The sequence below is a fragment of the Motacilla alba genome, chromosome 29, assembly GCF_015832195.1.
Source record: "Motacilla alba alba isolate MOTALB_02 chromosome 29, Motacilla_alba_V1.0_pri, whole genome shotgun sequence".
NCBI classification, from domain to species: domain Eukaryota; kingdom Metazoa; phylum Chordata; class Aves; order Passeriformes; family Motacillidae; genus Motacilla; species Motacilla alba.
Genome location: NC_052044.1, coordinates 917,484 through 937,876, shown reverse-complemented (window position 1 = coordinate 937,876; position 20,393 = coordinate 917,484). Strand labels below are relative to the sequence as shown.

The window sequence follows — 20,393 nt, the reverse complement described above, 5'->3', positions numbered from 1 at the left end:
AGCCCCCCTCCCCAGCCCACCTCCCCCATTCCTGGGCAGAGCAGTCACTGGGACCATCCCAGAGCCTGGGGGGCTTCGTGCCTGGAGTCACAGCCCCCTCCCCAGCCCACCGCCCCCGTTTCCCGGGCGGAGCCGTTCCCGCAGCCGCGCTGGGCAGGGGGGGCCTGAGTCACCCCCGCCCCGTTGCTCCTGGCAACAGAGCCCCGTTGCCATGGAGCTCGGCTCCCCATTGGCTGCCGGGCGGCCAATCAGCGAATTGCTGGCCAGAGCATCACTGGTACCCAGCGGTGGTGGGTGCTGGGTGCTGCTGCCCCCAAACAGGGCAGGGGGGAATTTTTGGGGAAATTATGGGATGGTTCGGGTTTGTGCGCATCCGGGGGGGGCAGCGAGGCTGGTGAGGGGTGTGACACTCACATTCCCTGGAAAATCCCTTGGCCAGGAGCGTGCTCCTGGGAAGCTGAGGAGCCTCGGAGAGAAGGAAAACAATTCTGATCTCATTTGCTTCTGCTGTGTTTTGCTCGTGTGGAATGTGTTTGGAGATTGTTCACCCACAGGTGCTGGTTTCAGTGGATTCTGCTGTGAGTTGTTTTGTCTCGCTGACCAATTACAGCCAAGCTGTGTCGGGACTCTGGAGAGAGTCACGAGTTTTCATTATTATCTTTTTAGCCTTCTGTCTGTATCCTTTCTGTATTCTTTAGTACAATTTAGCATTCCTTAACATAATATAGATCATAAAATAATTAATTAACCTTCTGCTGTGAACATGGACTGAGAGTCATCATTGCTCCCTGCCACGGGGGTCCCTGCAGATGCAATCGAGGGGTTTGGAGCACAAACCCTGCGAGGACCAGCTGAGGGAGCTGAGGGTGCTCAGCCTGGAGAAGAGGAGACGCAGAGGCAACCTAAGCTCATCTGGAAGGGCAGGTGTCCTCAGGATGATGCGTGGCAGTGCTTGGGAGGAGTCCCACGTGTTCCTGCTCTGGTTCCTGGCCAGCAGGAGCAGGGAGGTCACCCTTCCCCTGCGCTCAGCACTGGTGAGGGCACGCCTCGAGTGTTGTGTCCAGCTCTGGCCCCTCAGTTTGGGAAGGACCTTGGGATGCTCGAGCACATCCAGAGGAGGCAACGAGGCTGGAGAGGGGCTGGGAACCCTGTGAGGAACCACTGAGGGAGCTGGGGGTGTTCAGCCTGGAGAAAAGGAGGCTCAGGGGTGACCTTACCACTCTCTGCACCCCCCTGAAAGGTGCCTGTGCTCAGTGGGGCTGGGCTCTGTCTGCAGGCAGCACTGACAGAAGCAGAGCACACGGCCTCGAGCTGCACCAAGGGAAATTCAGGCTGGAGATCAGGGGAAAGTTTTTCACAGAAAGGGTGATAAAGTTCTGGAATGGCTGCCCGGGGAGGCGGTGGAGTCACCATCCCTGGGTGTGTTTAACAAAGCCTGGATGTGGCACTGGGTGCCAGGGTTTGGTTGAGGTGTTGTGGTATGGTGACCCCTCCATCTCCACCTCAGATCCCTCCATTCCCCCTCAGACCCCTCCATCCCCCCCTCAGAACCTTCCATCTGCCCTCATACCCCTCCATCCCCCTCTCAAACCCTTCCATCTCCCCTCAGACCCTTCCATTCCCCCTCAGACCCCTCCATTCCCCCCTCAAACTCCTCCATCCCCCTTCAAACCCCTCCATCCCCCTTCATCCTCCCCTCAGATCCCCCTCAGACCCCTCCTTCCCCCCTCAAACCCCTCCATCTCCACCTCAGATCCCTCCATCCCCCTCTCAAACCCTTCCATCTCCCCTCAAACCCCTCCATCTCCACCTCAGACCCCTCCATCCTCCCCTTCCATCCCCCCTCAGCCCCCTCCATCCCTCTGCAGCGCCGGAGCTGTGTGTGGGCAGCTGCAGCCATATGTCTCCTTTGCACCCTCATTTAGCTCGGGAGCAGCTCTGTTCCCTGAGAAACAAGGCCAGGGAAGGAGTTTATTTAGCAGGAGCTTCCTGCCTTTTCCAGATCTGCTGCCAGATCTGTCTGAGCTGGAAATGCAGAACTTTTCTTTATTCCCTGCCCAACCGGGAGCTGCAGCTGCATTCCCGGGGCTCGCAGCTGCAAACTGCAGGTGGCAAGAAGGCAGCAGAGGTGGAATTCCGTGTTCCTTTCTGGGGTGAGGAGGAGGAGGAGGGCCGAAACGTGTCCTTGGCCAGCATTCCCAGTTTGCCCAGTCACTGCTGCCGCCGGGCAAACTGGGAATCGTTTTGCCGGTCCCCAAACCGAACCAGCCACGGCACCTCCCCCACCTCCTCCCTCCCACCTTTGCTCCGTCTTCTTTCCTGACACAGATTTTCTGCCGCATCTGTGTCATTTTTTTTTCCTCTCTCCCGAGGCCCAGCTCGGTCCCACCCACCCTCCCTCGAGCGCTCTGAACTCGCAGCCTCTCCACGAGCCCCTGTCTGTCACCGTCACTCGCGTCTGCCACCCCCTCGCCGCGTCCCACGGCTGCCCCGGGGGAGCTGGGGCTGATTCATTCATCCTGCCAGGAATCCTCCTCTGGAAAACAGCAGTGCCCAGATCTTCCCCGGGTTCTGCGTGCAGGGAAATGTCCTGGAGGCTGCCTGGCGGGGATGGAAGCTGCAAACAGGAGGGGGCAGCTGATAAATGTCACTTTCTGTGGCTCTGAGTTGTCTTTTCTGGGAAATCTGATCATGCTCCCTGTGTGATGCCGAAGTTACGTCGCAGCGCGACAGGAAAAGATCCTGTTATCCTTCTTAAATTGGGCTGAGGTGTTTGGCTGGGGGGGAAAAGCTTGTTAGAGGGTGGGTGGTGCAAAGGGAATGAGCTGTACGAAACCTGCTCCTTTATTTGAGCGCCATGTGTGCGGTTCCGGTGCTGCCTCCTCCCTTGCCTTCCCCAAATCTGCTCCAGATCCTCTTGAAATGTTTAAACCCCCGGCCTGGCCACGAGCCTGGAGCAGTTTCCTCCAGTGTGGAATGTTTTGGGGTGGGAGGAGGCAGAGTTTACCACCTTCACCCCCTGCACGATCCACCCACAAATGCGGCACACCAGGCAAAGCGTTCCCTTTTCCCTTCCTGACCCAGTTCCTGTCGGAGCAGCGTGGGATTCCCTCGTGGGGGGCTCCTCACCCTGGGAGCAGCACTGCTGGATCTCATCCTGCTGGGGTGAGGACAGGCCCCTGCAGCTGGAGGGTGGGTGCTTGCTTTCCCTTCACCTTTTCTCCATGAATTTTCTGGGAAAATGAATGGAAAATTCATTTTCCCGTGAATTTCCTGAGGTGCTGCTTAGCCTTGAGCTCAGTAGCTTTTCCCTTTCCTCTGTGGCTCTGGACTGCCAGCAGCCTCACTCAGGTGAGCCTTTTTTGAGCCTCCAAAGTCCAGGTGAGCAGGAATGCAGGAAGCTGAGGTGGCCAAGCTGCCTCCCTGTGTCAGTCCTGTCCCTCTGTCCCGCTGGATCTGGCATTTTCCAGCCACCCCAGGGCACCTGCTCTCCATGTCGTAACAAATTTATTAAAATTCCATGTAAGAATCCCTGGAATGGAGGCAGTTCACTGCCTTCTCCCGCTTTCTGTGCCTGGAACCAATTCCAGTAACTGCATAAATGTCAAATGCACGTTTTGTGTTCAGCAGCTCCACAAATTAAAGGGGAATGCTCCGGGAATATCAGCTGTTCTGTGCAGAGCCGGGAGTTGATAAATCTCTGTGAGTTCTGACTCTGTTTCAGCCACATTCTGCCAAAGGAATTGAAAATCAGTTGTTCAACAGGTGTTCCCTGCTGCGAGAGGTTTTGGTCGAGCCTCGCTCTGATTTGGGCTCCCCTTTTCGGAAGTTTGTCTCTCCAGAGGTGTTTCCTGGTGCCACATCCCCCCACAGCCACGTGGAGCTGGTTTAGTCCTTGCTCAGACTCTGAGACCTGCTCTGAGCGACTGAAATCATAAAATCCCGGACTGGTTTGGGTTGGGAGGGACCTTAAAGCTCATCCCATGGGCAGGGACACGTCCCTCTGTCCCAGGCTGCTCCAATCCCTGTCCAAACTGGCCTTGGACACTTCCAGGGATCCAGGGCCAGCCCCAGCTGCTGTGGGAAATCCATTCCAGGGCCTCACCATCCTCACAGGGAAGGATTCCTTCCCAAAATCCCACCAATCCCTGCCCTCTGGCAGTGGGGAGCCGTTCCCCCTTGTCCTGGCACTCCAGTTCCTAAGGGCAGGGCTGATCTTTGGATTCCAGATGATCAATTTGGAATTAACTCTTAATTTGATGAGGTTGAGGCTCTCAGCACACCAAAGCACAGGTGCTGCCCTGTCCAGGCTCCTCTCTAATCCAGAGGTGCCTCCATGGGCTGCCTGCTTCTTGCTAATCAAAGGGGAGCAATTAAATGCAACTTGATCAGGAATTTTTGTCTTAATGTGTGGTTTGAGTCCCACTTGGCCTGAAGTACCTGACCAGAAGGAGATATCAGGGTTACCTTATCTCACAGAGCCTGTTTTTGGAGTACAAGGCTATTTTCTCACTCAAGATTTGACTGATTACAAAAATAACTGAGCTGGGATCTGGAGAAATGCAGATTTTTGGTGGTGGTTTGCCCCTGGGGCAGAGCACGGCTCTGGCTGGTGGAATTTATTTCACCTGTGCGATGTTTGCTGGTTTAGAGCTGCCCTCAGTCTCTCTGTCTCCATCGCTCACCTCCCTCAGGACCTCTGTTCTGCCTCAGCGACTTTGTCCAGCCCTGGTGCCTCCAAAATCCTGCTGAGAACCACGCAGCTCCTGCCGGCAGCCCTCGAGCTGGGGCTGCACCCAGGGTGGGCAGGCTTGATCCCAGGGCTCGGTTTGGGATCTGTGCACCAGGAGGGCTCCAAGGAAATTCCAACCTGTGTGTGGAAGAGTTTGTGTCCAGAGAGAAGCTCTGCTCAGCCCCTGAGCTGTGCCTTGTCCCGCAGGTGCCCGTCGCTGCGTCGGAGGGCTCTGAAGATGTCCAACAGCAACACGGCGCAAGAGTCCCTGGAAATTATGAAGGAATCAGAAAAAAAGGTGGTTGAGGAATCTGTGAACAAAACCAAATATGTATCCAGGTCACCAAGCAAGGAGGAGGCGGAGAAGGATGGCGGGGAGGAGGTCAGCGTGCGCCAGGAGTCTCAGGTGAGTGTGGGCAGGGAGAGCTGGGCCTCACCTGCTGCTTCCCAAACCTTCCCAAAGCACCCAGAGCCCCACAGGGACACCAGGCTGGGCAGGCTGCTCCTTTCCTCTTCAGCTGAATTTCTCCTGGCCAGAGTGGTTGAAATATTCCCTGAGCCTGGGAGTGGAATAACTGAAATATTCCCCGAGGGACGCTCGTGCTCTGTCCCCGGGTCCTGGTGCCAGAGCTGTCACCTCCCTCTTACTCCTTTCTTTGATCTGAGGATGAGTTAATGACTTCGTGTCAAGGGAAGGCAGCCAGGGAGAGCTCGGTTTCAGGAATGCTGCTTGACTATTGCTCTGCTTCAGTTAAAAATAGGACGGGAATGTTTTGGGATTTCATGTCAAGAAATGCAAAAAAGCTCTGTGCAAGCATCATTTGGGGCTGCTGGGACTCATTCCTGCTGCTCCTGGCGGAGCTTGAAGCAGTTGCCACCCTCAGCTGCCTGCTGGGTGCTGCTGCCGTTCCAGCTGTGGGCTGGCACCTCTGCCAGATGTGCCCACAGCTGCACGGCCAGACCCGGAGCTGTGCAGGGAGAGCCTGACTGGGCACTTGGGAATGGAGTGGGAGAGATTTCAGGAAACGTTTTATTCAGGGAAAAACCTACAGTGGTGTGTCTGGATTTCAAATAATTATCACCACACCATCTCCCCGACTCCAGTGGGAGCAAACGATTTTCTGTCCCTCCCTCTTGGCAAGGTGGCACTCGACCAGGAGTGCACATTCCCAGTGTCCTCCTGTCTCGGTTTGGAAAGCCAGGTGTCTGCTGAGGAAGGCAGGAGCCTCCCCTGAAATGGAAAATGTAAACTCCCCTCCCTCTGAATTGTTAAAAATTTGAAATTAAGAGGCTCTCAGGCAAAAATAGGGGAGCAGGAATAACAGTTATTAGGGAAGGAAATTAAAAAATAAAATAAACAATGCAGTAAATCAAAGCAACACTGACAGAGTCAGAACACAGCCTGACACCCTGTGGGTCAGGGTGCTGGCAGCAGTCCAGCTGGAATTGTGGCTGCAGCGCTCCTGGAGTGTCAGGGGTGGTTCTGTTGGAGCAGGGATCCTGTAGATAAGGGTGTGGTCTTCCTCTGAAGATCCAGTGGAAGAGGCAGCTGCTCCTCTGGGAATCCAGTGGGAAGGCTGCTCTGCTGTCCCAGAGTCTCAGATTGTATCCAGGCAGGAATGTTTGCAATCTCAGATTGTGTCCAGGCAGGAATGTTTGCAATCTCAGATTGTATCCAGGTAGGAATGTTTGCAATCTCAGATTGTATCCAGGCAGGAATGTTTGCAAGCTCAGATTGTATCCAGGCAGGAATGTTTGCAATCTCAGATTGTATCCAGGCAGGAATGTTTGCAATCTCAGATTCTCTCCAGGTAGCAATGCTTGGCTCCTCCCCTGGGCGGAGCATCTCCCAGTGGGATGATGGAATTTTATCAGCCATGCAGAGACACTTATTGCCCATTAACAGCAGATAATTAATAATTAATGGCCCATGAAACAGCAGATAATTAGTAATTAATGGCCCATGAACAGGAGCTATCTCCTGGAGGGAGGATTGGTTGTGGAGAGATAAGGAAAGCTGCCCAATGAACAGAAGATAACTGCCCCAGCTCTGACAGAGGGCAAACAGAACCCACATTGCCCTGCAATCCAGGACATCTCCTCAAACGCTTCTCAGCCAGGTCCAGCCCCCAGAGGCTTGGTGGCTCTCCAGACGGAGCAGCGGCATCTCTGCCATGATCCACGTGTCCCAGGAATGGCGGAGAAGTCCCAGGTTGAGTTTCTTGCCTTCCCTTTTCTCTCTCCACAGAAGCGAACATCCAGTCACGGACACGCCAGGAAAAGAGCCAAGGTAGGAGCTCTGCTGCCATCCCAATTTCCTTTGGGCTCTTCTGATTCCTGATCCCAGTCTTAGGTGCTGCTCCTGAGCCTGTCCTGGCCCTGGAAAAGCAGATGATTCCTCAGGACAGGGATTCATTTCCATGTGCTCCTTTCTGACAGGATCAAGGCTGGAAGGGAATCAAGGCAGGGAATTTCCCACCTAAAATTTGCTTCAAGGGCTGAAGGAATAAAAGAACTCATTATTCAGGGATTCCAAGTCATTGTGCATCTGTATATTGAGGGGAATATTCCTCAAATTGGGAATTTCATTGGGAATGGCTGCACCAGTGCCTTGGGAATGCAGCTGCAGGAATTCAAGTGTGAGTTTTAGCTGAGGTGATGTAACCACTCCCTTTTTTTAATTTTTTTTTTTTTTTTTTTTTACCTTTTTCAGTCTAACTCAAAGCTTAAACTGGTCAGGAGTTTGGCTGTGTGTGAGGAATCCTCAGGCCCCTTCGTGGATGGGCTGCTGGAGTCTCAGGTAGGCCCAGAACGAGACAAATTCGGGAGTGTGGGAGCCCAGGAAATCTCTGTTTTGCTAGAAATGATCCATGTCTTGCTCTCTTGTGCCTTGGGGAACCAAAAAATTCCCACAAGAGCTGGTTGAGACCTTCCTGGGCCATGGCTCAGGGACTCCAGCCTCCTTTGTTTCACCCCAGGACATCATCCAGCTGCACGTGAGCTGCCCCTCTGACAAGGAAGAGGAGAAATCCACGAAAGATGGGGTGGAGAAAGAAGAAAAAGACAAGAACAAAGAAAAAACACCAAGGAAGATGCTCTCTCGAGGTCAGGTGCTGCTCAGCTGCTCTGGGAACCCTCTGGAAGGTGGGGCAGGGTGTGGGGCAGGCGCTTGGGTGGCTCTGCTGCTGCTGCTGAGCAGGACTGTGGGGTTGGGACCATCAAGGAATCCTGGTTTGGGTGAGATGTGACCTTAAAATCCATCCAGTGCCGTGGGCAGGGACACCTCCCACTGTGCCAGGCTGCTCCAAACCCCTCCAGCCTGGCCTTGGTGGGGTTGGGACCATCAAGGAATCCTGGTTTGGGTGAGAAGTGACCTTAAAATCCATCCGGTGCCATGGGCAGGGACACCTCCCACTGTGCCAGGCTGCTCCAAACCCCTCCAGCCTGGCCTTGGGCACTGCCAGGGATCCAGGGCTGCTCTGGGCACCTCTGCCCGCCCTCCCAGGGAGGAATTCCTTCCCAAAATCCCACCAATCCCTGCCCTCTGGCAGTGGGAAGCCGTTCCCTGTGTCCTGTCCCTCCATCCTTTGTCCCCAGTCCCTCTGCAGCTCTCTTGGAGCCCCCAGAAATTGTATTTGTTTTGGTTCAGGGTCATTTTGGGAGAAAAATTGTTAAAGGTTTTGGGGGCTCCAAGGTCTCCCTGGGTTCTTCTCTTCTCCAGGTTGAGAAGAGAAGAAAGGGTTTTTTTTGAAAATAAATTTAGGTGTTTTTTTAAAATTTGTTTGGGGAAAAGATATTTATTTAATAGGTAAATTATTAAAGAGTAAAAGGTTAAAATTAAACTAATAGTAAAGGGTTCTTCTCCAGGTTGAGAAGAGAAGAAAGGGTTTTTTTTTAAGAAAATAAATTTAAGTGGGGTTTTTTTAATTGGTTTGGGGGAAGATTTTTTTTGGAGAAAAGTGGAAAAAATTGTTTATTTAATAGGTAAAGTATTAAATAGTAAAGGGTTAAAATTAAACTAATAGTAAAGGGTTCTTCTCCAGGTGGAGAAGAGAAGAAAGGGGTTTTTTAAAGAAAATTAATTTAAGTGTTTTTTTTTTTTTTATTTGTTTGGGAAAAAGATTTTGTTGAGAAAAGTGGAAAAATATTTATTTAATAGGTAAAGTATTTATTAGTAGAAAAAATGAGGCACTGGAGGGGGCTCCAAAGTCTCTCTGGGGTTCTTCAGGTTTTTTCCTTTCCCCACTTTTTTTTCCTTTCCCCCTTTTTTTCCTTTTCCTCCCTTTTTTTTCCTTTTCCCCTTTTTTTCCTTTCCCCCCTTTTTTTCCTTTTCCCCCTTTTTTTTTCCTTTTCCCCTTATTTTTTTCTCCCTTTTTTTCCTTTTCCCCCTTTTTTCCTTTCCCCTTTTTTTTCCTTTCCCCCTTTTTTTTTCCTTTCCCCCTTATTTTTACTTTCCCCCTTTTCTTTTTCCTTTTCCCCCTTTTTTCCTTTCCCCTTTTTTTTCCTTTCCCCCTTTTTTTTCCTTTCCCCCTTTTTTTTACTTTCCCCCTTTTCTTTTTCCTTTTCCCCCTTTTTTTTCCTTTCCCCCTTTTTTCCTTTCCCCCTTTTTTTCCTTTCCCCCCCTTTTTTTTCCTTTCCCCCCTTTTTTCCTTCCCCCCTTTTTTTTCCTTTCCCCCTTTTTTCCTTTCCCCCTTTTTTTCCTTCCCCCCCTTTTTTTCCTTTCCCCCTTTTTTTTTCCTTTCCCCCTTTTTTTTCCTTTCCCCTTTTTTTTCCTTTCCCCTTTTTTTTCCTTTCCCCCCTTTTTTTTCCTTTCCCCCTTTTTTTTCCTTTCCCCCTTTTCTTTTTCCTTTTCCCCCTTTTTTTTCCTTTCCCCCTTTTTTCCTTTCCCCCTTTTTTTCCTTTCCCCCTTTTTTTTCCCTTTTCCCCATTTTTTTTCCTTTCCTCCCTTTTTTTCCTTTCCCCCCCTTTTTTTTTCCTTTCCCCCTTTTTTTTTTCCTTTCCCCCTTTTCCTTCTCTCTCTGCTGTCTCAGTGCTTTATTAATTTGTTCTGCTGCCATTCTTATTTTTTTTTCAGATTCCAGCCAGGAATACACAGACTCCACTGGAATAGATCTGCATGAATTTTTAGTAAATACACTGAAAAAAAACCCACGGTAGGTCACGGGCAGTACAACAACTCCCTGAGGGCTCTGTGGGCATTCCTGTGTCCTGAGGCATTGCTGCCCCTCCAGACAACGCCTGCAAATATTTTTTTCTTTTCCTCTTTGCAATTCCAAAAGTTCCCCAGAGCTGGGCCAATGTAGAAACTGAAATTATTGACATGAAAATTAAATTACAACTGTCATTTTGTATCCTGTTCCATTCCAAACGTGGCGTGATGTGAAGAGAGAAGGAACAAATTATTTCTTTGAATGCAAAGGAATCGTTTGGGTGGCTTTAAAACCTTTTGTAGAAATGGTTTTTGAGTGTCAGCCTGGACAGGAGCTGCTGTGGGAATAATCAGGGGATTGAGGGAGAGGCTGCCGAGGGAATGGTGAAGTTGGAGCCTCCGGCAGTGGAGCTTCCAGCAGGGCAGAGGTTCAGGCTTTGCAAAGCCGAGCAAAACATTTTGTTATTATTGCTAATTTTGTTATTAGCAAAACAACCTCAGACTGGAAGAAATCTGCTGTTCAGTGCGGTACATTTGAAGAGCAGGGAGTTTTTTAGCCCATTTCTGTGTGAAATCAGTGTCACCTCCTCCTCCTGTGACTCTTTCTGCTGCAGGGCAGGGCTTGGCAGCAGGGAGGGCTGTTCCGCTGTCCCTAAAGCGACCTTTTTAATCTTTCATTTTTTTCCCTGACAGGGATAGAATGATGCTGCTCAAGCTGGAACAGGAGATTCTGGAGTTCATTAGTGATAACAAGTGAGTGATGGTCGAGGTTGTGTCAGGCAAAGGAAGTTTTTAATGGAGATTTGGGAATCTGGGCTCCCAGGGGAGCAGGGTGAGGAGACTGTTCTGTACATCCTGGCACGCCTGACTGTCCCCTGTCCCCTGTCCCCTGTCCCCAGCAATCAGTTCAAGAAGTTCCCCCAGATGACCTCGTACCACCGCATGCTGCTGCACCGGGTGGCGGCGTACTTTGGGATGGATCACAACGTGGACCAGACCGGCAAGGCCGTCATCATCAACAAGACCAGTAACACACGGATGTAAGCTGCTCCGCCTCGCCCTTTTTCCCTTCCCTTCCTCTTCCCCTTCCCCTTTTTCCTTTCCCTTTTTCCCTTCCCTTTCTCTTCCCCTTCCCCTTTTTCCTTTCCCTTTTTCCTTTCCCTTTCTTCTTCCTCTTCCACTTCCCCTTTTATCCTTTCCCTTTTTCCCTTCCCTTTCTCTTCCCCTTCCCCTTTTTCCTTTTCCTTTCTTCTTCCCCTTCCCCTTTTTTCTTTTCCTTCCTTTTCCTTCCTTTTCCTTCCTTTTCCTTCCTTTTCCTTCCTTTTCCTTCCTTTTCCTTCCTCTTCCTCTTCCTCTTCCTCTTCCTCTTCCTCTTCCTCTTCCTCTTCCTCTTCCTCTTCCTCTTCCTCTTCCTCTTCCTCTTCCTCTTCCTCTTCCTCTTCCTCTTCCTCTTCCTCTTCCTCTTCTTCCCCTTCCCCTTCCCCTTTCCCTTTTCTTTCCCTTTCCTTTCCTTCCCCTTTCCCCTTCTTCTTCCCCTCCTTCTTCTCCTTCTCCTTATTTTTATCCTTCTTCTTCCCCTTTGCCTTTTTCCTTTCCCTTCTTCTTCCTTTCCCCTTCCCCTTTCCACTTCTTCTTCCCCTTGCCCTTTTTCCTTTTCCTTCCTTCTCCTTCCTTTTCCTTCCATCCTCTTCCTCTTCTTCTTCCCCTTTCCCTTTCCCTTTCTTTCCCCTTCTTCCCCTTCTCCTTATTTTTATCCTTCTTCTTCCCCTTTCCCTTTTTCCTTTCCCTTTTTCCTTTCCCTTTTTCCTTTCCCTTTTTCCTTTCCTTTTTCCTTCCCCTTCCCCTTCTTCTTCTCCTTCTTCTTCTTCCCCTTCTCTTCCTCTTCCCCTCTTTTCTTCCCTTTCTTTTTCCCCTCTCCCTTCTTCTTCCCCTTCCCCTTTTCCCCTCCCTTCCCCGCAGCCCAGGAACGCTCTGGAGCAGGATGACTTCCACCCCACATTCACATTTTTCTCCCTCATAAGAAGGGCAAATCCCTCTCCAGAAGAGCCAGAACCGTGCAATGAAGGGAGAGGGAAGAAGAATCTTTCCCTTCCGGCCCTCCCTGCCTCTCCACAGCTCCTGGAGAAGGGACGGGAGCTCTCGTTGCTGAAAATTCCCCACAACGAACACCTTGGGCCTGGTTTTCCCCTCCTGACAAGGGCTGCTTTCCTTGCAGCCCCGAGCAGAGGTTCTCCGAGCACATCAAGGATGAGAAGAACGCAGAGTTCCCTCAGAGGTTTATCCTGAAAAGGGATGACACCAGCATGGATCGGGATGACAACCAGGTGAGGGCTGGCAGGGGGGCATCTGCAGGTTTGGCACAGTCAGATGTGGCTGCTCACAGGACAAGAACAACTCCAAAATTCTCCTGGGTTTCATTTAATGGAAGCTCCCACCCCACCCAAGCTGCAGCATCTGAATTTCATGAAAGATTTTCCAAATATTATGGAAATGGATGAAGAATTGCTGTGGGTTTTATGGCTGGACTTCTCCATACCCTAAAATCAGCTAGGGGCTAGGCCAGGTTTTAGGGTGGAGCCTTTTTCCAAGGTTTCTTTGGGAATACCCCTCAGCTGAGTGTTGCTTTCCCCTCTCTCTTGCTGGCAGCAAGCCCTGCCCTTCCCCAGGGACCTCAGGGTCTTGCAGCTCCCACCTTCACAGAAACATGGAATGACGGGGCTTGGAAAAGACCTTAAAGCTCCTCCAGTTCCACAGGGGCACCTTCCACTATCCCAAGCTCCCCAAGCCCTGATCAACCTGGCCTTGGACACTTTCAGGGATCCAGGACCAGCCCCAGCTTCTGTGGGCTCCTGTGCCATGGCCTGCCCAGTCTCACAGGGAGGAATTTTTTCCCCTCTAAACCCAAAATCACATCACCCCATGTGCTGTGGGATCTGTCCCTGACTGGAGTCAGGATGAGAAGCTGGACACTGCAGTCAGTCCCAGTTTTTGGTTTCCCTTTGGTGGCACTCAGGGGTGCAGCACAGAACTCCAGGAGGGAGCAGGAGCGTTGGCACGTGCTCCAAAGTGTCACCTTCAGCTTTTCCCCCTGGCACCGGGCTGATATTCCTGATCCCTGGCTCAGGCAGAGCTCAGGCAGGGTGGTTGTGCTTGGGAATGGGCAGGAATGAACGTCCTGGCACCTCTGGGAGGTTCATCCCTGCGCTCAGGTGTCTCCAAGGTAGGTCCAGAGGCAGAGGCCGCATCATCCACATCATCCTACCCAAAACTCCCGGCAGCTGACTGCTCCTGCTGGCACCTGCTGACCCCTGAGCTGTGTTTGTCCCTTCAGATCAGACTCCCCTTGCAGGATGGGAGAAGGAGCAAATCCATAGAAGAGCGAGAGGAGGAATATCAGCGGGTCAGGGAGCGGATATTTGCACGAGAGGTAAGTTTGGATCTCACCTGCCAGGATCCCCCTGCAGCTTTGGCCCAGAAGGTGCCCTTGAAAAATGCCGAGAGGTCAGATCTTGTTGCCTTTTCTACCAATTTCCCAGAATTTTGGGGATGTGTTCCAGCTGCCAGCAAAGATGTCTGAGATTCTGGGGTGGAGGAGCCACCCCTGCAGCCTCCTCTCTGCTCCTTCCCTGAAATTGCAGCGAGCAATGGATGCAGTCCTGCTCCTTGCTGCCCAGAGGATTATAAATTTACGCCGTGGCGTTTTTGGGGCGTTTAGAAAACCATTTCCTGCCCCAAAGGAAGCAGCAGCTGCATCTCCCAGTTTCTTCCCAGTGCTGCTGCAGCTTCCACCTCCTGACCCAGCAGTGCCGGGCTCTGCCTTCCCAGGAGGGATTTGGGCATTCCCAGGAGGAATTTGGGCATTCCCAGGAGGGATTTGGGCATCCTCAGGAGGGATTTGGGCATTCCCAGGAGGGATTGGTCATTCCTAGGAGGAATTGGGTATTCCCGGGTGGAATTTGGGCATTCCCAGGTGGAATTTGGGCCTTCCTAGGAGGAATTTGGGCATTCCCAGGAGGAATTTGGGCCTTCCTAGGAGGAATTTGGGCATTCCCAAGAGGAATTTGGTCATTCCCAGGAGGAATTTGGGCATTCCCAGGAGGAATTTGGAATTCCCAGGAGGAATTTGGTCATTCCCAGGAGGAATTTAAGTATTCCCAGGAGGAATTTGGTCATTCCCAGGAGGAATTTGGTCATTCCCAGGAGGAATTTGGGCACTCCCAGGAGGAATTGGGTATTCCCGGGAGGAATTGGATATTCCCAGGTGGAATTCAGGCATTCCCAGATGGAATTTGCTATTCCCAGGAGGACCTGGGGAGGGTGTTTTCTGTCTCATGGCGTGTCCAGCTCGGTTATTGCTCCCTGAAACCCCCGCTCTGTGCTGGGAGCAGTGTCCCACACTCACACCCGGCTCAGAGGCTGCTCCAGGTGCATTCCCAGCTGGAATCAGCTCCAAGTGCCGCCTTTAGGACATAAAACCCCTTTGCAGGCCTGGCCTCGGCTGTCACACGGACAGAGGTGACATCAGAGCTGCCTCAGTGGAGGAGGGAGCTGAGGACTCAGCTCTGGGAGATCTCAGGGGTCAGGAAAGGCCTGGATGGAGCCCCGCAGGGAGCTGGCATGCAGGAGGCTCAGCAGCACCCCTCAGCACACTCCGTGTCCCATCCCCACCCTCTGCAATCACCTGGGATTTGTTTTTCGGGGTTTTTTTGAGTTTTCTAAGTGTCCCTTTTCTTTCCTCCCCATCTCCGCGTTCCTTGCTCGCAGTCCGGCCAGAACGGATACCTCACAGACAGCAGGTGAGTGCTGCCCCTGCAGCCCTGGGAGTGTCACCAAAGCCCTGCGTGGCTCTGAAATGCTGCTTTGCCCTCCTCACGCTCCCCACAGAATGCTTTTTTTTGTGTAGTTCTCACAAACCTGCAGGGATTTCTGTGGGATTTATTTCGTGCCGTGTCACGCTGACCCCCCCAGCCCGTGCACAGCTGCTCGTGGAGTTTCTGGAGGTGTTTCCTTTCGATTTCCAGCCCTTTTTTGGCTGATTCATCAATTAAAAAGGAGGGTAGGAATGGGAACAATTCCAGCAGGGAGTAATTCCAGCAGTTTTCAAACCATTCCCCAAAAGGACAGGAAATCCCTGCCCAGGATAGCATTAGGATCAGGCAGGGCTGTCCCCTATCCCTGATGATCGAGGCTGGGTGACTTCATGATGACACTGAAGTGTCTCAGGCTCACAGGAGCTGCTGAGGGCACCGGGACCATGTTTGAGCAGCATTTTCTTGCAGTTTTCCCATGGATGAAAGGCCTGGAGTGAGGCTGCGTCACCTGGCACTGCTGCCAAGGTGTGGGGACAAAGAACGGGCTGAAAACCCAGCTGCTGGCTGTCCCCAACACCCCACACTGAGTGTTCTGGTGCAGCACCAGCAGCTGTGTCACTGTCCCCAAAAGTGTCCCAAAGCCAGCTGCTGGCTGTCCCCAGCACTCCATACTGGCTGTACTGGTGCAGCTCTGCTGTTGTCCCCAAAAGTGTCCCAAAGCCAGCTGCTGGGTGTCCCCAACACCCCACACCGGGTGTACTGGTGCAGCACCAGCAGCTGTGTCACTGTCCCTTCATTGTCCCCAAAAGTGTCCCAAAGCCAGCTCTGGCTGTCCCCAGCACCCCACACTGGGTGTTCTGGTGCAGCAGCAGCAGCTGTGTCACTGTCCCTTCATTGTGCCCCAAAAGTGTCCCAAAGCCAGCTGCTGGCTGTCCCCAACACCCTATACTGGGTGTTCTGGTGCAGCACCAGCAGCTCTGCCAGTGTCCCTAAAAGTGTCCCAAAGGCAGCTGCTGGCTGTCCCCAGCAGCCCACACTGGCTGTACTGGTGCAGCAGCAGCAGCTGTGTCACTGTCCCTTCCCTGGAGCCCGGTGTGACCCCTCTGGTCTCTGCAGGGCCAACCGGGAGGGGCTGGGCCGGGCCTCGGGCAGCCGCCAGAGCAGCACCGAGAGCGAGATCAAATCCCTGGAGCCACGGCCCTGGAGCAGCACGGACTCGGACGGCTCCATCCGCAGCCTGAGGCCACCTGTCACCAAGGCCAGCAGCTTCAGTGGCATCTCCATCCTCACGCGGGGCGACAGCATCGGGAGCAGCAAGGGCAGCACTGCCAGCAGGAGCTCACGGGCAGGTACGGGGCTGCTGCTGCCAGGCAGGTGCCAAGGGGCACAAAGGGCACCTGGCAGGCTGGTTTTGGGTTGGGGAACTGGAGCTCTTTACCTGCCAAAGGACACCTGATTGTCTCCAGGTCTCCAGTCTGTCACCAGGACTGACAGATTTTGGGATGGGGAACTGGAGCTCTTTCCTTTCTGAAGGACACCTGGCAGACAGATTTTGGGTTGGGGAACTGGAGCTCTTTCCTTTCTGAAGGACACCTGGCGGACAGGTTTAGGGCTGAGGAACTGGAGCTCTTTCCCTGCCACAGGACATCTGGCTGGCAGATTTTGGGTTGGGAGACTGGAGCCCTTTCTCTGCCAAGGGGCACCTGATTGTCTCCAGTCTGTCACCAGGACTGACAGATTTTGGGTTGGGAGACTGGAGCTCTTTCCCTACCAAAGGACACCTGGCTGAGAGGTTTAGGGTTGGGGAACTGGAGCTCTTTCCTTTCTGAAGGACACCTGGCAGACAGATTTTGGGATGGGGAACTGGAGCTCTTTACCTGCCAAAAGGCACCTGGCTGACAGGTTTAGGATTGGGTTGGGAGTCTGGAGCTCTTTCCCTGCCAAAGGACACCTGATTGTCTCTACTCTGTCACCAGGACTGACAGATTTAGGGATGAGGAACTGGAGCTCTTTCTCTACCAACGGGCACCTGACTGTCTCCGTGGTCTCCAGTCTGTCCCCAGGACTGACAGATTTTGGGATGGGGAACTGGAGCTCTTTCCTTTCTGAAGGACACCTGGCGGACAGGTTTAGGGCTGAGGAACTGGAGTTCTTTCCCTACCACAGGACACCTGGCTGGCAGATTTTGGGCTGAGGAACTGGAGCCCTTTCTTTGCCAAGGGGCACCTGATTGTCTCCAGTCTGTCACCAGGACTGACAGATTTTGGGTTGGGAGACTGGAGCTCTTTCCCTGCCAAAGGACACCTGGCTGAGAGGTTTAGGGTTGGGGAACTGGAGCTCTTTCCTTTCTGAAGGACACCTGGCAGACAGATTTAGGGTTGGGGAACTGGAGCTCTTTACCTGCCAAAAGGCACCTGGCTGACAGGTTTAGGATTGGGTTGGGAGACTGGAGCTCTTTCCCTGCCAAAGGACACCTGATTGTCTCTACTCTGTCACCAGGACTGACAGATTTAGGGATGAGGAACTGGAGCTCTTTCTCTACCAACAGGCACCTGACTGTCTCCATGGTCTCCAGTCTGTCACCAGGACTGACAGATTTTGGGATGGGGAACTGGAGCTCTTTCCTTTCTGAAGGACACCTGGCGGACAGGTTTAGGGCTGAGGAACTGGAGCTCTTTCCCTGCCACAGGACACCTGGCTGGCAGGTTTTGGGTTGGGAGACTGGAGCCCTTTCTCTGCCAAGGGGCACCTGATTGCCTCCAGTCTGTCACCAGGACTGACAGATTTTGGGTTGGGAGACTGGAGCTCTTTCCCTGCCAAAGGACACCTGGCTGAGAGGTTTAGGGTTGGGGAACTGGAGCTCTTTCCTTTCTGAAGGACACCTGGCGGACAGGTTTTGGGTTGGGGAACTGGAGCTCTTTACCTGCCAAAAGGCACCTGGCTGACAGGTTTAGGATTGGGTTGGGGGACTGGAGCTCTTTCTCTGACAAAGGACACCTGGTGGACAGATTTGGGGCTGAGGAACTGGAGCTCTTTCTCTACCAACGGGCACCTGATTGTCTCCAGGTCTCCAGTCTGTCCCCAGGACTGACAGATTTTGGGATGGGGAACTGGAGCTCTTTCCTTTCTGAAGGACACCTGGCGGACAGGTTTAGGGCTGAGGAACTGGAGCTCTTTCCCTACCACAGGACACCTGGCTGGCAGATTTTGGGCTGAGGAACTGGAGCCCTTTCTTTGCCAAGGGGCACCTGATTGTCTCCAGTCTGTCACCAGGACTGACAGATTTTGGGTTGGGGAACTGGAGCCCTTTCTCTTCCTAAGGATACCTGGTGGACAGATTTAGGGATGAGGAACTGGAGCCCTTTCCCTGCCAAAGGACACCTGGCTGACAGGTTTAGGGATGAGGAACTGGAGCTCTTTCTCTGCCAAAGGACACCTGGCTGGCAGATTTTGGGTTGGGGAGCTGGGGTTTGTGGTGCTCTGGTTGAAACAGGACATGGGTGGCGCCAGGATCTCGGTACCCTGGCGTGGCTGTGCCATCTGGTTGTGCCACCTGGTTCATCACCCACTTCTTCAGAGCTCACCATCACCTCTCTCACCCCTTCAGCAGAGTGAGCTGGGGCCAAGGACAGAGTTTGCTCCCAGCTCCTGCAGCCCAGACTCCCAGCTTGTGTTGTTTTCTCTCCTCTGCTGTGCCCCACGTTGTGCTGCTGTTTCCTTCTGCTCCCAAAATCTCTCCCAACCCTGAGGATCCTCAGGATGAACCTCCTGGCACTGTGTTTTCCTTTCCGAGGAGGAGGGCCAGGAAAAGTGTCACCCATTATTCTCATCAGACATGCAGAAAACTTGTCAAAAACTCTGCAATTGGGACCTGCCCACGATGTTCTCTCAGTGATTTATTGAACTCCTGGGAGCAAACAGCAGCCTTGAGCTCCAGGAAGCCATGGGAAATTTGGCTGAAGCTAAAGGGAATTAGGATCCCAGGTGTCTCTGCTGCTTCAGCTCAGTCCTTCCGTGTCCATGCAGGTACCACAGAGCACGGGATGTCCCCCTGGGGTGTCACAGGCGGCCTGTTCTGGCAGCAGCTTCCCAAGGGGCACATCCAGAACACCTCCCCTTGGTCAGGGAGGAGCAGAATCCTTTATTTTCAGCCAGCTGCTTGGCTGGAACAGCTGAGAGGTGTTTGTGGAGCAGGCAGCCCAGGTTTTGCTCCCATTTTCATCCCCAGGGCAGCTGAGGAGCTGTGGGGTCAGTGAGCAGAAGCTGGTGTTACCCCAGTGGGCAGCAGCAGGTCCCAAACCCTTGGGATCATCATTTTTATGGGCAGGAGAGGCAGATGGATGCTTGTAGGCAATAACAGGAATCCTTTCAGGGCTGGATCCCGGTGCCCAGCCTGGCTTTGAACGCACACCTTCATCTCCCAGTTTGGATCCCACGGTGCCTCCTGGGATCCTCTTCCCATCCCCAGCCCTGGGCTCACTCTGGGAGTTGCAGCCACCTCCAGGACTGATTCACGGAGTGCTGGGAGCGCTTGGAGATCTGTCCCAGTGTGAGGGAGAAGCTGCTTTTTGGCTCTTCCTGTAATTTTCCCTCCAGGTCCCCCCTGGGATCAGAGCAGTTCCTTTCCAGGCTTTATATAATGACGAGTGATTAGAAAGATCTTAGGAGAAAGGGGAAAAAAATGCAAAGGAATTGTCACTTGAGGGGGGAAAAAAAAACCACCCAGCCCACCTTCTTCCATATCCTGATGTTTATTCCATGGGGGTGGAAGTGCTTGGGACCCAGGGGCTTTGTTCCCATCCAGTCCCTGAGCGGCTGGCAGTGGAATATTCCCTCCTTTGCAGCTTGTGGCTGCTGCCAGAGCTCCTCAGCAGAATCCCTGGAGATCGGCGGTGGAAATGTGGGAGATCAGAGGCAGAATTGGTTCAACAGCAGCTACGGGGCATTGAGCAATAGTTGCAACAACCCTTTTGAGGCAGTGAAAGCAGAATGCTGAGGAGACCCTGCCCAGCTGGGTGCCAGCAGTGTGGGTCGGGCTCCTTCCCAGCTTTTCCTACCATGGGGAGGGATTGCTTTCAGCCTGCCTCCTCCCAGCCTTTTCCTGGCAGCAAAGGGGCTCTGTGAGGCTCTGAAATAAAGATAATATAGAATTAGTGTAAGATAATGTAGTTTAATAAAGGAATTGTTCAGCATTCTGAATCAATGGGGTCAGATGCCAATCATTCCCTGCATCCTATCCGTGCCCTCCCCTTTTCTCCTGGATCCCAGCCCTCTGTGCCTCTCTCTGTGTTCCAGGGTTGGTGCTAGGTACCCCTGAAACCTTAATTTAATATAGAATGAGTGTAATATAAAATAATTTAATAATTATTCAGCATTCAGAACCAATGGGGTCAGATGCATCCTCTCCGTGCCCTCCCCTTTTCTCCCCTGCCCTGTTTCCTGTTCCCTGCTGCCTTTCCCGTGGATCCCAGCCCTCTGTGCCTCTCTCTCTGTGTTCCAGGGTTGGTGCTGGGTGCCCCTGAAACCTTAATATAATATAATATATTTCAATAAAACAATTGTTCAGCATTCTGAATCAATGTGGTCAGATGCCAATCATTCCCTGCATCCTATCCGTGCCCTCCCCTTTTCTCCCCTGCCCTGTTTCCTGTTCCCTGCTGCCTTTCCCGTGGATCCCAGCCCTCTGTGCCTCTCTGTGTGT

General features: G+C 52.7%; 1 protein-coding gene across 1 annotated transcript in view; it reads left to right on the top strand.

Moving 5' to 3' along the window:
- Positions 1–20,227, top strand: part of R3HDM2 (R3H domain containing 2) — a 33,844-nt gene extending 13,617 nt beyond the window's left edge. The window contains exons 2-13 of the mRNA XM_038164177.1: positions 4,940–5,138; positions 6,981–7,022; positions 7,446–7,532; positions 7,711–7,837; positions 9,807–9,885; positions 10,575–10,634; positions 10,781–10,921; positions 12,097–12,205; positions 13,213–13,308; positions 14,646–14,677; positions 15,809–16,041; positions 20,193–20,227. Of these exons, the coding sequence (XP_038020105.1) occupies positions 4,971–5,138; positions 6,981–7,022; positions 7,446–7,532; positions 7,711–7,837; positions 9,807–9,885; positions 10,575–10,634; positions 10,781–10,921; positions 12,097–12,205; positions 13,213–13,308; positions 14,646–14,677; positions 15,809–16,041; positions 20,193–20,227 (1,209 nt within the window). The 5' untranslated portion in view covers positions 4,940–4,970. The remainder of the gene's footprint in view (positions 1–4,939; positions 5,139–6,980; positions 7,023–7,445; positions 7,533–7,710; positions 7,838–9,806; positions 9,886–10,574; positions 10,635–10,780; positions 10,922–12,096; positions 12,206–13,212; positions 13,309–14,645; positions 14,678–15,808; positions 16,042–20,192) is intronic.
- Positions 20,228–20,393: the final 166 nt, after the last annotated feature.